Here is a 15,000-nt window from a genome sequence, read left to right on the forward strand (position 1 = left end):
GGCATTACTTCCCCTCTGTCTCCTCTTACCTTCTTTATTTCTTCCCTCTCTGTGTCCCCATCTTCTCTCTCTCTCTCCCTCTCTCTCTCTCTCTCTCTCTCTCTCTCTCTCTCTCTCTCTCTCTCTCTCTCTCACTCTCAACCTGTGAAGGATTGAAACAACTGGCTGCTCTTCTCTAGGGAACATGAATTCCTGACTGTTCTCCCACTTCACATGACTCCTTTATATCTGCCCTGAGTGCCGGGCCAGACGCAACTTTATGAGAGGAAATAACTCTCCGACAGCATGTGGCATTCCCAGCATACCTTGCATCACCGTTGTGTCACAGTGCTGTACTGTACCGATGTAGCTACCTCATCAGGATAGCTGAAGGATCCAGTGTGGGTTGATAATGGGTCGAAACAACAAGGGATTAACCTGAACTTGTCTAAAAAGAAAAGCTAGTTTTCATTGCAAAAAGTGTTCCGTTGAAAATACTTTTGCTTCGGTTTTCTGCAGTGTGCATGAATTAATACACCCCATATCTTTGGGGGTGTTTTAGGCTAAACTATAAGCTGTAACTGCTAGAGGAACTGTGATTGCATGCTTGCATTCCCTTCACATGACCAAATCTATGGGAGTATTCATTGTTCAATATAGTCCCCCAGCCTTTTGTATTTGATATTTAACCGTCACATTGACACGAGAATGTCCTCCTCTGCCATGTTTGTTTTGCTTACTCTGTAACTCAGAATCGGCCACAAAGTCTATCATGAATTTATTTTCATCCCTAAAAGTCTAAGAAAGGATCACCTCCTTTCAGAGTTCATTCCATCGCTGCCACATTGAAAACCGCTCATCCCCTGTAGGTAAGCCTAACAGAACATACAGTATCCCAGTATTAGAAGAGAGAGAGAGAGAGAGCACTTCTCAGTCCTCTATGTTCTTGTTTCCTGGTGTTGTTTTCCGTTGGCTGTGACATCGTAACCTAGCTACAGTAGCTGAGCATCCAGCTATGGATGGAGGTTGGAGCAGTTAGAGGAGAGACAGGAGACACCATGAGGCTAGCCTGGTTCCACATCTGTGCTGTCTTGCCAACTCCTATGGTCATTGCAAACAGAGATGGAACCAGGCTAGCCTCAGGGTGTCTCCTGTATCTCCTCTAACTGCTAGCATGAAGCCCATTGCAGCCTGGGAAGAGTTCATCCCTGGAGAAGCATCACTCAGGTTCAGCCTACTGTAGTGTAGCGCCCCCCCCCCCCCCCCCCCCCCCCCCCGAGTTACACCTCCAACTCAGGGATAATCATAATCCCAATATTGGATACGGAGCACAACGCAGGCTTCCTCAACAAACCTGGTCACAAATGACAGCCTATTGCCAATGGGCCCTGGTCAAAAGTAGCACCCTATATAGTGAATAGGCTGCCAATTGGGACACACCCCTAGAATCAACCTAATGTGACCTATTCTTGTTTGTGTGAACCTTGAACTGTAATTCGTAAAGTCGCTGTGTTTTTGTGTTGCCGACTACGCCACCATTATTTATAACATAGTAAACTGCAGATTTAGAGATTAGCAGAGCTGGTGATGAAAATTCATCTCTGTGTCATTACTTATTCAGCTATACCGCCTCATCTCTCCTCTTCTCCTCCCTTCCTCCCTTCCTTCTCTTGACGACCCACCACATGCTCTTGATGAGGAAAATAATGGCCACGCATTTCCAAACTAATGCCCTCCAAGAAATCTAGTCTAAAATGGTGGATTATGAATGATGTAAAGACTGATGGTGGACATATACATGGAACATGGTTTCCTCAGAAAGAGAGAGAGGGAGAGGGAGGGAGGGGGAGAGAGAGAGAGAGAGGGGGCTGGAGGAGGGGGAGGGAGTGGGGGGGAGAGAGAGAGAGAGAGAGAGAGAGAGAGAGAGAGAGAGAGAGGGGGCTGGAGGAGGGGGAGAGGGGGAGGGAGAGAGAGAGAGAGAGCGAGAGGGATGCTGAGCAGTGTTCGTTCTGTGGTATTGTTTTTACCCTGTAGACACCCTGACTGACACAAAAAAAGCCATAGGAAGATAGGAAACCACTGAGCCAATAGCCTTCACAGGACCTGAGGCTAATACTGGATATGTGGCCTACAGTTCAATTCACCCCATAACTTTGTCCCACCAGGAGATATTGTATAAAATCAACAAATATATATTAAAAAATATATTTAAAAAAGAAAAAAATAATTAAATTAAATAATCACACACAAATTTTTATTTATTTAAAAAAAAAAAGAAGATTGTAATCTTATTTTATTTGTCACATACACATGGTTAGCAGATGTTAATGCGAGTGTAGCGAAATGCTTGTGCTTCTAGATCCGACAATGCAGTAGTAACCAACGAGTAATCTAACCTAACAATTCCACAACTGCTACCTTATACACACAAGTGTAAATATATATGTATCCCAAATGGCACCCTATTCCCTGTGTAGTGCACTACTTTTGTCAAAAGTAGTGCACTAAGTAGGGAATACAAAGTAGTGGACTAAGTAGGGAATACAAAGTATTGCACTAAATAGGAAATAGATTGCCATTTGGCACGTACGTTTGTCTGCACAGTCTGGCACATCCCCAGCTGATATATTCAAAATGAAGACATTTTAATAACCTTTACTGCAGTGGACTAAATCAGGGTCCCACAGGGTGTTTCTTGGTAGTCTTAAACAAAAGTATACACCTCATACACATGGTTATGGACCTTAAAAAAGAAGACAGCTGTACCATGTCAGATAAAGAGTTGAAATGTATTACATTTTGAGTTTGCATCACAGTATTACACTTTATATACATCACAGAAGACTGAAATATAACAAAAAAGTTTTTCAACAAAACACCAGAAATGTAAAAAATAAAATAATGAAATGATGAAGAATATGAATAGCATTCCACCCATGAGGCCACTGGGCCATTTGACTGCAGGAAGGAGCTACACCTGTTCTATAATGCACCTCTGTTAGTAAAGAGCACATCAGTAATCAGATCAGATGATGGGATAGTTGTTGTTAGCGCTGTAGCTGCAGGAGAAAAAAGACTAGTGGTTACAAAGCTGTGTTTTAGTAGCCTACATTCATCTATTACACGGCCTTGTGGAAAATAGAGGTGAAATATTTCAATCATTGTGGGATATTATTTAAAGCAAGGCAGTCAAATGTTCAAGTCATTATTAAACCAAACATATTTTACCTACACAATATAGTAGCCTAGCTAGGGTTGCAAAGCTACCGGTAGTTTACCAAAGTTACTGGAATCTTCAGTAAATTTGATCATTAACAGAAAATCTATAGCAATCTATCGTAACTTTGGTATTTAAAAAAACGTATTCATACATGATATTATTTGTGTTATATCTGTGTCCATATTGCCCATGAGTGTCTAGTAGATAGAACATATGGTTCAAGAGAAAATAGCAGAGTTAATGGAAAAAAGTATCTAATCAACAATTACATTATTTTCTATTAACTCTGCAACTTGTCCAACTATTTCATTTTTTCACAACTGCCAACAGTTTGACGCCTAACATTGACAACAAATACATATTGACATAGTAAAATAAATAAAAAGTGTGCAAAGTAATAGAGGATATTTCATGCTGAAACCTTCATATTAAACACCAATGGTATTCACTAAGTTGATGGTTTATATTTAGGATCATGTTTTACAGCTTTGTCATTCAATGTTTAAAAATCATCTTAGTGAATTCATATATTTTGCAGTGACAACAGCATACCGTAGGCCTAGCTACTGGAATTCATGGAAATAAATGGATTCATGGAAATATAAACAATATGCAGTACATTACTGACATACTCCAACTGAACTTGTGATTCCAGGGAGCCCTCTAAGACGATTGTGGAAGGATCCCAAAAGCCCAGTATAATTCTGCAGCTTTACGGCAGGTCTGCACAGCGATCCCAGCTCTTTTGTTCTGAGCCATCATTGACTGAGCACCACTCTGTCTGTGGAGAGTTCAACTCTGGAGATCTGGGATGAATATGCTCCGACTGCCAGTCAATTAAGGATAAAGAATAACAGAGATGGTTCTAAAACAGCCGTGGGCCTGTGGAACAAACCACAGAATATACTGTAGCCATAGTAACAACGCTTTCATAGATGTTGATTCACACTTTGTGGGTCAATGTACTGCTGTTTGTCACAAATGTATGAAGATATACTGAACATTAAACACATACAGTAAAACAGGATATGAATAGACGACTGAACCCCTTTCAACAACAAGTTGTGTCTGTCGATGCTCAAAGACCTATCCATAGTGACATTGGGTTTAGAGTGTGTATTGTGGTAACTACACTGTAGTAGTACAGTGATATTCCTGTCTAGGAAGTAGACCATGATCCTTTGTGGTGTTGTGTTATTATGTGTTAACCGTATGTTGATTTGTGCCCTACACCAGCATAGTGTAAAAGGCCAACCCCTAGGTGATTGATTACCCAGACGTAGAGGACCTAGATTTCAGGCCCTGATCCCCCTCTCAGACAGGACCACCCACAGGGTGGCTGGAGCACTGGGACACACAGGCAGCACACACACACACATACAGTACATACAGACATACAGGGACTTGTACAAGTATGAACACACACAGCAATTTATGAGAGAGAGTGAGAGAGTGAGAGTGAGAGAGAGAGAGAGAGAGAGAGAGAGAGAGAGAGAGAGAGAGAGTTCTCTCCCTGGTCTGAAATGTACGTTGACAGAAACTCGGTCTGAGTGCAAGACAGACAGCCTGCATGGTGCCTGGGGTACACTTTCATCCACAGCATAGGAGAGGAGAGAGGAGATCCCAGGAGAGGAAGGAATATGATGATGAGAGAGGGGGAGGAGAAGAGAGGGAGAGAGTAAAGGAGGAGATTATGGGAGGAGAGAGGATAAGAGAGGGGAGGAGTTGGGAGTGGAGGATGGGAGACGTAGATGAGAGGAGACGGTAGGATAGAAGAGATGAGATGAAGAGGATATAGGAGTCTGGAGGAGCGGACAGGAGTGGAGGGAAGTGTAGAAGAGAGAGAAGAGGAGGAGAGGATGGTGCTGCAGAGCAAAGATTCTCCGTAATCCTCATCAGAAACCACCAGGAGCAGGTCTAATTAAAAAACACAATGACCCCTAATTCTCCAAACCCTGGAATATATGAATATTCTATCTATTACTATTATCCCAGTCATTCAATGCTACTGTTTCCATTCAACTTATGTTATTCAGATGTATACAGAACAAATGTTTAAGCTATAATGATGACTTTTAAAGAATAAGTGATTCATGTCTGTGGTTGTTATGGGCATAATTAACTTTCAGATAGCTGGATTTTGCTTAGTTCTGTCGTGTCCAATATGATGTGGCATATAACTACAATGGTTAAATGTCATTATTTTCTATTCTGATGAGAACGTAATGCAAGTGAATAGCGCTTCTAATAGCGCTATATATTTTTGGCAGAGACAAAAACGTTGTAGATCAGAGAATATTTCTCCCTACAAACCTCATCCAACATAGTCTTGCATTCATTTGAAACCTCATCAGCATCTAGCGACAGTGATAAATGAAGCACCTGCCTTCTGATCATCATTAGTATTTTCCTGTATGCATATAACCTGGTTAACAGATTCAGTCTGTTTTATCCTGGCTAGTATGCATATATATGCAACTTTATCAATATGTAATCTATTTCAGAACAGTATGTTGCATCTCAAGTAGGGAACATTTTTGTTTCCTTCTGGCTGTTTCTCACCCGGTGTGCCAAAAATATCAGAGGCCAGAACGAGTTGTGTAACATTGATTTGAAATTCTGTCTAGTGAGCTGCTTCAGCTCTGCCCTGTGTGTGTTCTGAGATTCCCGCTGACAGATACGCGAGGGACTGTTGGTTATCTGTGGGTGAAGAGGAAAACACATCATCTCCCATCTCACCAGCATTCATTCACCCAAAGCTTACATATACTCACCCTCTGCACTTAATTCCAATTCACTATGCTCCTTCAGGCTTATTGAATCTGTACTCCCCTGTCAACCACATAGTGGCGGATCCTCCTCGAAAATTAGAAATGCGAAGGGAGGAAAAAAAAGTATATTTTTGTGCAAAAATCTGTTTGTAAGCGACATAATCCTATAATTAATTTTTCAGTGAGTGAACACATGACTACAGTCACGTTGAAGTGTGTCTGGTTTGTTTATTATGAAATGAGAGAGAGAGAGAGGTTGTGCTAAGTAGAGTTGGTGCCAAGTAAGAAAGTTTAAGTAGGCGGCACAATATCCAAATAGATTTGGAAAATCCAAGCAGGTTGGGACCCTCTTAGCAGTAGTGTAGAAGTAGATAATATTCTTACCACTGGCTAATGGAGCCTCTCACTGAGCTGAACTCCTACTAGGCACGGGCTGCTTCTCTCTTTCTCTCTCTAACCATTCCTCTCAGTCTTTCTCCCCCCCTCCCCCATTTCTCTTTGTCTCTCTCCCTCTCGATCTACCACTATCTCTCTCTGTTCCTGTCTCAGTGTGGGCATACAGGAAGCAATTACTTAGTGAACCTCATTGTTTGTCATTGACTCCAGAGTGGCGCACTGGTCTAAGGCACTGCATCTCAGTGCCAGAGGTGTCACTACAGACACCCTGGTTTGATTCCATGCAACAACAACTGCCCGAGTTACACTAGGTACGCATAATCCCTCCATCAGTCCTCAGACTGTCCGCAATAGACTGAGAGAGGCTGGACTGAAGGCTTGTAGGCCTGTTGTAAGGCAGGTCCTCACCAGACAATAATGTCCCCTATGGGTACAAACCCACCGTTGCTGGACCAGACAGGACTTGCAAAAGGAGCTCTTCATTGACGAGTCACGGTTTTGTCTCACCGGGGTAGTTGGTAGGTTTCGCGTTTATCGTTGAAGGAATGAGCGTTACACCGAGGCCTGTACTCTGGAGCAGGATCGATTTGGAGGTGGAGGGTCCGTCATGGTCTGGGGCGGTGTGTCACAGCATCATCGGACTGAGCTTGTTGTCATTGGAGGCAATCTCAATGCTGTGCGTTACAGGGAAGACATCCTCCTCCCTCATGTGGTACCCTTCCTGCAGGCTCATCCTGACATGACCCTCCAGCATGAAAATGCCACCAGCCATACTCTTAGTTCTGTGCGTGATTTCCTGCTAGACAGGAATGTTAGTGTTCTGCCATGGCCAGCGAAGAGCCCAGATCTCAATCCCATTGAGCATGTCTGGGACCTGTTGGATTGGAGGGTGAGGGCTAGGGCCATTCCCCCCAGAAATGTACGGGAACTTGTAGGTGCCTTGGTGGAAGAGTGGGGTAACATCTCACAGCAAGAACTGACAAATCTGGTGCAGTCCATGAGGAGGAGATGCACTGCAGTACTTATTGCAGATGGTGGCCACACCAGATACTGACTGTTACTTTTGATTTTGACCACCCCTTTATTCCATTTCTGTTAGTCACATGACTGTGGAACTTGTTCAGTTTATGTCTCAGTTGTTGAATCCTGTTATGTTCATACAAATATTTATACATGTTAAGTTTGCTGAAAATAAATGGAGTTGACACGAGAGGACGTTTCTTTAATTGCTGAGTATATATATATTTTTTATTTCACCTTTGTTTAACTAGGCAAGTCAGTTAAGAACAAACTCTTATTTACAATGACGGGCTCTCCTCCACTCTTCACCCTCCCTTCCTTCCTCCCTCCCTCATATGATCCTATCACAGGCCCAGACAAAGATGCCTGTCAGATAGGGGTCTTACATTTGCTGTGGATTACATATAGATGATGGATCTCCCCCAGTGCTCCAGCCCTCCCTCCCTCCTTAACTCCTTCCCGCCCTCCTTCCCTCCCCTTACAGTAGCTGGCTGGAGGTGCAGCAGTAATGAAATGTCATTACAAGGTCACTCAGAGCCTTGCGGTACACTGCTGCAGTGGGGGGGCAGAGTGTGTTATCCTGCAGCCTTATCATGGTTTGCACCATGCACTAGCCAGCTGAGCTAACCATACATGACCTCTAGATCCAGTATGGAGGGGAACACACACAAGAACCTCAATGCACCTCACCATGGCTTCAGGGCTGTTCAGCAGGTGCAGTCCTATACTGTACATGTACGCTTTACAGCTGGCAGAGACTGGCTGGAACACACTGGAAACCACTGACGTTATACTGACCAGTCTGTCTGTATGTATGCCACTCATCCCTCACGCCCAGTGGGCTCACATCGCCGCCAACGACAGAAGGAAAGAAAGGAAATTTGTCGACTTGTGGGCCAACCAATCAGCTACACCCACTGGGATGGGGGCAAACCCCATAACAGAAAAAATGGGGAGGAATGTGTATCCACGAACCAGCACAGTAACTGGTTCTATGACCAATGTCTCAAAAAACAAGTCATCATATGTGAGACCAAAAGACCTCAGCTCTGTTTGACAAGCATGCCATGCTTCGCAAACATCAAGAGAGTTGTAATGGAGAAGTTTGTGGGAAAATGTGTAAAGGATACTACGTGGATAATCAGCTAATTGTATCTGGTCTCATAACAAAATGAAGGCTGTTGGATGAAAAGATCAGTTTTTTTAGGCCTTTTGTTTCTGTGATTCTATGCCCATCATTCCTTAATAACAGCTTTATAATAAGCCTCACGATTATTTGTCTACATTTGTCATTGACTGAGTGCTGTTTGTCCCCTTTTTTTCTGCCATAAAATATTTCTGTTGAGCATGTGTAGGTGACAGCCTGCAGACGGCACATCAACAGCATCTCACACACTTCTATAGGTGTTCCATAGGAAAAGACACTAGGACCATTGTATTCTATCAGAAGCGTTCATCCTTTTGCCCACATATGAAAGCAGCATACCTTGCCTCTTCCACTGAATCAGAGTTCAGTCGGTTTTTCCCCTTTTACCTCTGCATTGTCAAAGTTGTCTACACACAGGTCCAATTGTGCTTGTCCAGCACTGTTGAACCTGCCGTCTGTGACTTACGTAATCCTATCTGTCTGCCTTGTTTCGTGCTGTTTTATAGGACAGAGGGTGAGAAAGAACAAATAAGTAATCCCTCAGAGGTAAAATGAGGGATTCCAGAAATCCAACCGATAGCTCTGCTACTTCCTTATCAGCTTGATGAAGAGCTAGTTTTGTACAGGGTCAACAAACTGCTGGAAACAAATAGTGAAACCTCCCATTTTATTCACTTGATCTATTTTCTTTTTCGATTCATACATTGAGTATAAATGGAGTTACAAATATTTGACCACTACCGTGTCCATATAAGGAAGTACCTCAGTTGCCATTACTGTTTGACTCGTTCTATGGGGTCATACTGATGCTAAAGTGTTCTCTCTTTTTTACTGTGTGACATCTCTGCTGCCCTCTCCCTGTCACTAAGAGAGAGTGGGTGGGAGGGGGGGGGGGGGGAAGAGCATGAGAGAGGGAGAAAGAAAGGGAATGGGAGAAAGGGTGAGAACGAGGAAGATAGAGATAAAGAGGGAGAGAGAGAGAGAGGGACAGGATATGAATGAATCAGCAAAGCCTGTGTCTTAGCTGGTAGTGCTAGCCCTCCATCTCTTTCTCTCTCTCTCTCTGTCTCCCTCTCTCTCTCTCTCTCTCTCTCTCTCTCTCTCTCTCTCTCTCTCTCTCTCTCTCTCTCTCTCTCTGTCTCCTCTCTCTCTCTCTCTCTCTCTCTCTCTCTCTCTCTCTCTGTCTCCCTCTCTCTCTCTCTCTCCCTCCCTCCCTCCCTCCCTCCAGACAGATATATTAATAAAGTACACTGAGTACAGTATTGGCCTGGCTAGATCTGGTAAGCACAAGCAGGACCATGGAAAAGTTTCAGTCATCACATCTCCTACACAAAGCAGGCTTTTCAGCCTCAATCCCCTGATACAACTGGTCCGCAGATGGAGACTCAGAAAAGGATATGAGTTTTCTCAACTGCACTTGTCCTCAAGTGACTGTATGGCTGGTTGTTTGTGTCAGTTAAGTGCAATACTGTGTAAGTCTGTGTAAAATGTATATCACTACATCTAAAACGGTGAATATACAGTACAGAGTGTACAAAACATTACGAACACCTTCAAAATATTGAGTTGCACCCCCAATTTGCTCTCAGAACAGCCTCAATTGATCGGGGCATGATCTCCACAGGGTGTCGAAAGCATTCCACAGTTGTTTCAAGTTGTCTGGATGTCCTTTGGGTGGTGGACCATTCTTGATACACACGGGAAACTGTTGAGCGTGAAAACTCCTGCAGCGTTGCAGTTCTTGACACAAACCGGTGCGCCTGGCACCTACAACCTTTCCCTGGTCAAAGGCAATTCAATGTTTTGTTTGGCCAATTCACCCTCTGAATGACACACATACACAATCCATGTCTCAATTGTCTCAAGGCTTATAAATCCTTCTTTGACTTGTCTCCTCCTTTTCATCTACACTGATTAAAGTGGATTTAACAAGTGACATCAATAAGGGATCATATCTTTCACCTGGATTCAACTGGTCAGTCTATGTCATGTTCCTAATGTTTTGTACACTCAGTGGAGATGGAAGTTAATATTATTTAATGGACAATGCATTTAGGAGGTCACACTTTTGAATTACTTTTCAAGTTGTGAAGTGAGAAGCAGTTGACATGCATCACAGTGTCCCTGAGGTGTATCAATAGCAGACAGTCATCAGCACATCCTGTCAGTGTGTGTGTGTGTGTGTGTGTGTGTGTGTGTGTGTGTGTGTGTGTGTGTGTGGAGGGTAGGTTCCACACTGTAGTAGCTCCCAGCGTTGTTAGTGAAGATGACATTTTTTGAGAAAGGTATTTTTTGTAATACTCTTTGTAATACTCTGTCAGACTGGACCAAGACCTTTCTTCTACTGTTGAGACAAGCAAGACCTTTCTGTCAGTGCTATTCTGAAAACACATTCAGTCTGAAACACAACTCACATGGCCAGTTGAAAGTGTTCTTATCTAACTTCTGTTTGACAGCGTCTTACTGACTGTGGCGGTCAGGCACGTCTTGACTTCTGAATGAAAAAGCTCTTACCATTTCCATTAAGGCTACAGAATGATACCGACAGAGCACTTCAAATCAGCATCCTTTTGTCTGCCTTTTTACCACCTCTCTGGTAATCTAGTGTTGATAAGGTGCTTGATATGGTGACTTAAATGGCAGGCAGGTGTGTTACAGTGCATTATGGGGTACCACCGTTATGAGGTCACCTTTAGAATCCTGGACCTACCCTTTCCTCAGGTGTGTCACAGTGCATTATGGTGTACCACCGTTATGAGGTCACCTTTAGAATCCTGGACCTACCCTTTCCTCAGGTGTGTCACAGTGCATTATGGTGTACCACCGTTATGAGGTCACCTTTAGAATCCTGGACCTACCCTTTCCTCAGGTGTGTCACGGTGCATTATGGTGTACCACCGTTATGAGGTCACCTTTAGAATCCTGGACCTACCCTTTCCTCAGGTGTGTCACAGTGCATTATGGTGTACCACCGTTATGAGGTCACCTTTAGAATCCTGGACCTACCCTTTCCTCAGGTGTGTCACAGTGCATTATGGTGTACCACCGTTATGAGGTCACCTTTAGAATCCTGGACCTACCCTTTCCTCAGGTGTGTCACGGTGCATTATGGTGTACCACCGTTATGAGGTCACCTTTAGAATCCTGGACCTACCCTTTCCTCAGGTGTGTCACGGTGTACCACCGTTATGAGGTCACCTTTAGAATCCTGGACCTACCCTTTCCTCAGGTGTGTCACGGTGCATTATGGTGTACCACCGTTATGAGGTCACCTTTAGAATCCTGGACCTACCCTTTCCTCAGGTGTGTCACGGTGCATTATGGGGTACCACCGTTATGAGGTCACCTTTAGAATCCTGGACCTACCCTTTCCTCAGGTGTGTCACGGTGCATTATGGTGTACCACCGTTATGAGGTCACCTTTAGAATCCTGGACCTACCCTTTCCTCAGGTGTGTCACGGTGCATTATGGAGTACCACCGTTATGAGGTCACCTTTAGAATCCTGGACCTACACTTTCCTCAGGTGTGTCACGGTGTACCACCGTTATGAGGTCACCTTTAGAATCCTGGACCTACCCTTTCCTCAGGTGTGTCACGGTGCATTATGGTGTACCACCGTTATGAGGTCACCTTTAGAATCCTGGACCTACCCTTTCCTCAGGTGTGTCACAGTGCATTATGGTGTACCACCGTTATGAGGTCACCTTTAGAATCCTGGACCTACCCTTTCCTCAGGTGTGTCACAGTGCATTATGGTGTACCACCGTTATGAGGTCACCTTTAGAATCCTGGACCTACCCTTTCCTCAGGTGTGTCACGGTGCATTATGGTGTACCACCGTTATGAGGTCACCTTTAGAATCCTGGACCTACCCTTTCCTCAGGTGTGTCACGGTGTACCACCGTTATGAGGTCACCTTTAGAATCCTGGACCTACCCTTTCCTCAGGTGTGTCACGGTGCATTATGGTGTACCACCGTTATGAGGTCACCTTTAGAATCCTGGACCTACCCTTTCCTCAGGTGTGTCACGGTGCATTATGGGGTACCACCGTTATGAGGTCACCTTTAGAATCCTGGACCTACCCTTTCCTCAGGTGTGTCACGGTGCATTATGGTGTACCACCGTTATGAGGTCACCTTTAGAATCCTGGACCTACCCTTTCCTCAGGTGTGTCACGGTGCATTATGGAGTACCACCGTTATGAGGTCACCTTTATAATCCTGGACCTACACTTTCCTCAGGTGTGCAGTGTTGCCTTTTATACTCTCCTGAATCAGTGTGCCACGTCTCGTTTATTCCCCCTCCCATCCGCAAATAAAACTTTTGTTCCCTTTGGGTCGGGGAGAAATCTAATGGATCATTATAGTGGCTGTGGGATTTACTGTTAAAAGGGAGCTTGCCTGACATGGAAAGAATAGGATGTAAGATCTTTTCCATTGCGGACTTGGCAGTGCTGGGGTTGTCAGGCGAGGTGGATGCACCCCCACCCTGCTCTGAGGTGGAATGGCTGGAGGGAGACGAAACAGAGGAAGGGAATGAGGGAGGAAGGAAGAAGGAGAAGAAGAAAGGACTGGGTAATTTGGAATATGGGTTTCTGCTAGCATAAATATGGTGGTAATGGGACAGGTTAAGGCCAGGTGTGAGTGTCTGTGTGTGCGTCTGTCTGCATGCGTTCTTGTGCGCCTCCATGTACAGTGCCAGCCTAGATACTCTGTGCAGGCAGGCAGGCAGGCAGACAGACAGACAGACAGACAGACAGACAGACAGACAGACAGACAGACAGACAGTATCAGCAGCCCCAAGCAGCACCAGCAACAGCAGCTGACTCAGGCCAATGTCCATGTGTCCTGTCTGCCTGCCTGAGGGGCTGAAGGAGTTGCTACAGGATATGAACAGGAAACTCAAGCAGCCGCGTGGCTCACTGCTCTACTGCTGGGTCCCGCTGTCTTAAACTGGCTGTGTCCCAAATTGCACCCTAGTCCCTTTATGATGTGCTAGGGAAAAGAGGGATAATTCAGACATGCACATCTCGGCACCCTGCTCCCAGACTGGAACTATGAATGTTAGCTATAGATATGCAGATAGATCTAAATGCAGTCACTTGCGGGAAATCTTGGTTACTCACATTCATAAATAATTTCAAATGATTTCACATTCTTTTGCACTTTAGGAAAACGTTCACTACATTGTCCTACTGTATCTTTTCAGTGCTGGAGAACTCTGGTGTTCGTGGCCTTGAATGTTCAATCAATCAATCAAATGTATTTTATAAAGCCCTTTTTACACCAGCACTTGTGCTTTACAGATACCCACTTTACAGGTACCCACTTTACAGATACCCACTTTACAGATACCCACATTACAGATACCCACTTTGCAGATACCCACTTTACAGATACCCACTTGTGCTTTACAGATACCCACTTTACAGATACCCACTTGTGCTTTACAGAAACCCACTTTACAGATACCCACTTGTGCTTTACAGATACCCACTTGTGCTTTACAGATACCCACTTTACAGATACCCACATTACAGATACCCACTTGTGCTTTACAGATACCCACTTTACAGATACCCACTTTACAGATACCCACTTGTGCTTTACAGATACCCACTTTACAGATACCCACTTTACAGATACCCACTTGTGCTTTACAGATACCCACTTTATAGATACCCACTTGTGCTTTACAGATACCCACTTTACAGATACCCACTTGTGCTTTATAGATACCCACTTTATAGATACCCACTTTACAGATACCCACTTTACAGATACCCACTTTACAGATACCCACTTGTGCTTTACAGATACCCACTTTATAGATACCCACTTGTGCTTTATAGATACCCACTTGTGCTTTATAGATACCCACTTTATAGATACCCACTTTATAGATACCCACTTTACAGATACCCACTTTACAGATACCCACTTGTGCTTTACAGATACCCACTTTATAGATACCCACTTGTGCTTTACAGATACCCACTTTATAGATACCCACTTGTGCTTTATAGATACCCACTTTATAGATACCCACTTTATAGATACCCACTTGTGCTTTACAGATACCCACTTTACAGATACCCACTTGTGCTTTATAGATACCCACTTGTGCTTTATAGATACCCACTTTACAGATACCCACTTTATAGATACCCACTTGTGCTTTACAGATACCCACTTTACAGATACCCACTTGTGCTTTATAGATACCCACTTTATAGATACCCACTTTATAGATACCCACTTGTGCTTTATAGATACCCACTTGTGCTTTACAGATACCCAGCCTAAACCACAAAGAGCAACCAATGCAGATGCAGAAGCACAGTGGTTAGAAAAATCTCCCTAGAAGGCTGGAACCTAGGAAGAATCCTAGAGAGTAACCAGGCTCCGAGGGGCCAGTCCTCTTCTGGTTGTGCCCGGTGGAGGGTACATGTGGCCATTAAGGC

At 44.1% G+C, this 15,000-nt stretch overlaps 1 protein-coding gene across 4 annotated transcripts in view; it reads left to right on the top strand.

Annotated features, from left to right (window-relative positions):
* The window catches only part of LOC110538766 (extracellular serine/threonine protein kinase FAM20C), a 108,227-nt gene that overhangs the window by 72,063 nt on the left and 21,164 nt on the right, over positions 1-15,000 (top strand). For 3 of the 4 annotated variants that reach the window (XM_090194468.1, XM_090194469.1, XM_090194466.1), the window contains exon 4: positions 3,855-3,920. The exons of the other annotated variant lie outside the window; for it this stretch is intronic. In XM_090194468.1, coding sequence (XP_090050594.1) covers positions 3,855-3,920 — 66 coding nt within the window. The remainder of the gene's footprint in view (positions 1-3,854; positions 3,921-15,000) is intronic. 4 annotated transcript variants of the gene reach the window in all.

This window comes from Oncorhynchus mykiss, chromosome 13 (assembly GCF_057628025.1).
Source record: "Oncorhynchus mykiss isolate SJ-2025 chromosome 13, ASM5762802v1, whole genome shotgun sequence".
NCBI classification, from domain to species: Eukaryota; Metazoa; Chordata; class Actinopteri; order Salmoniformes; family Salmonidae; genus Oncorhynchus; species Oncorhynchus mykiss.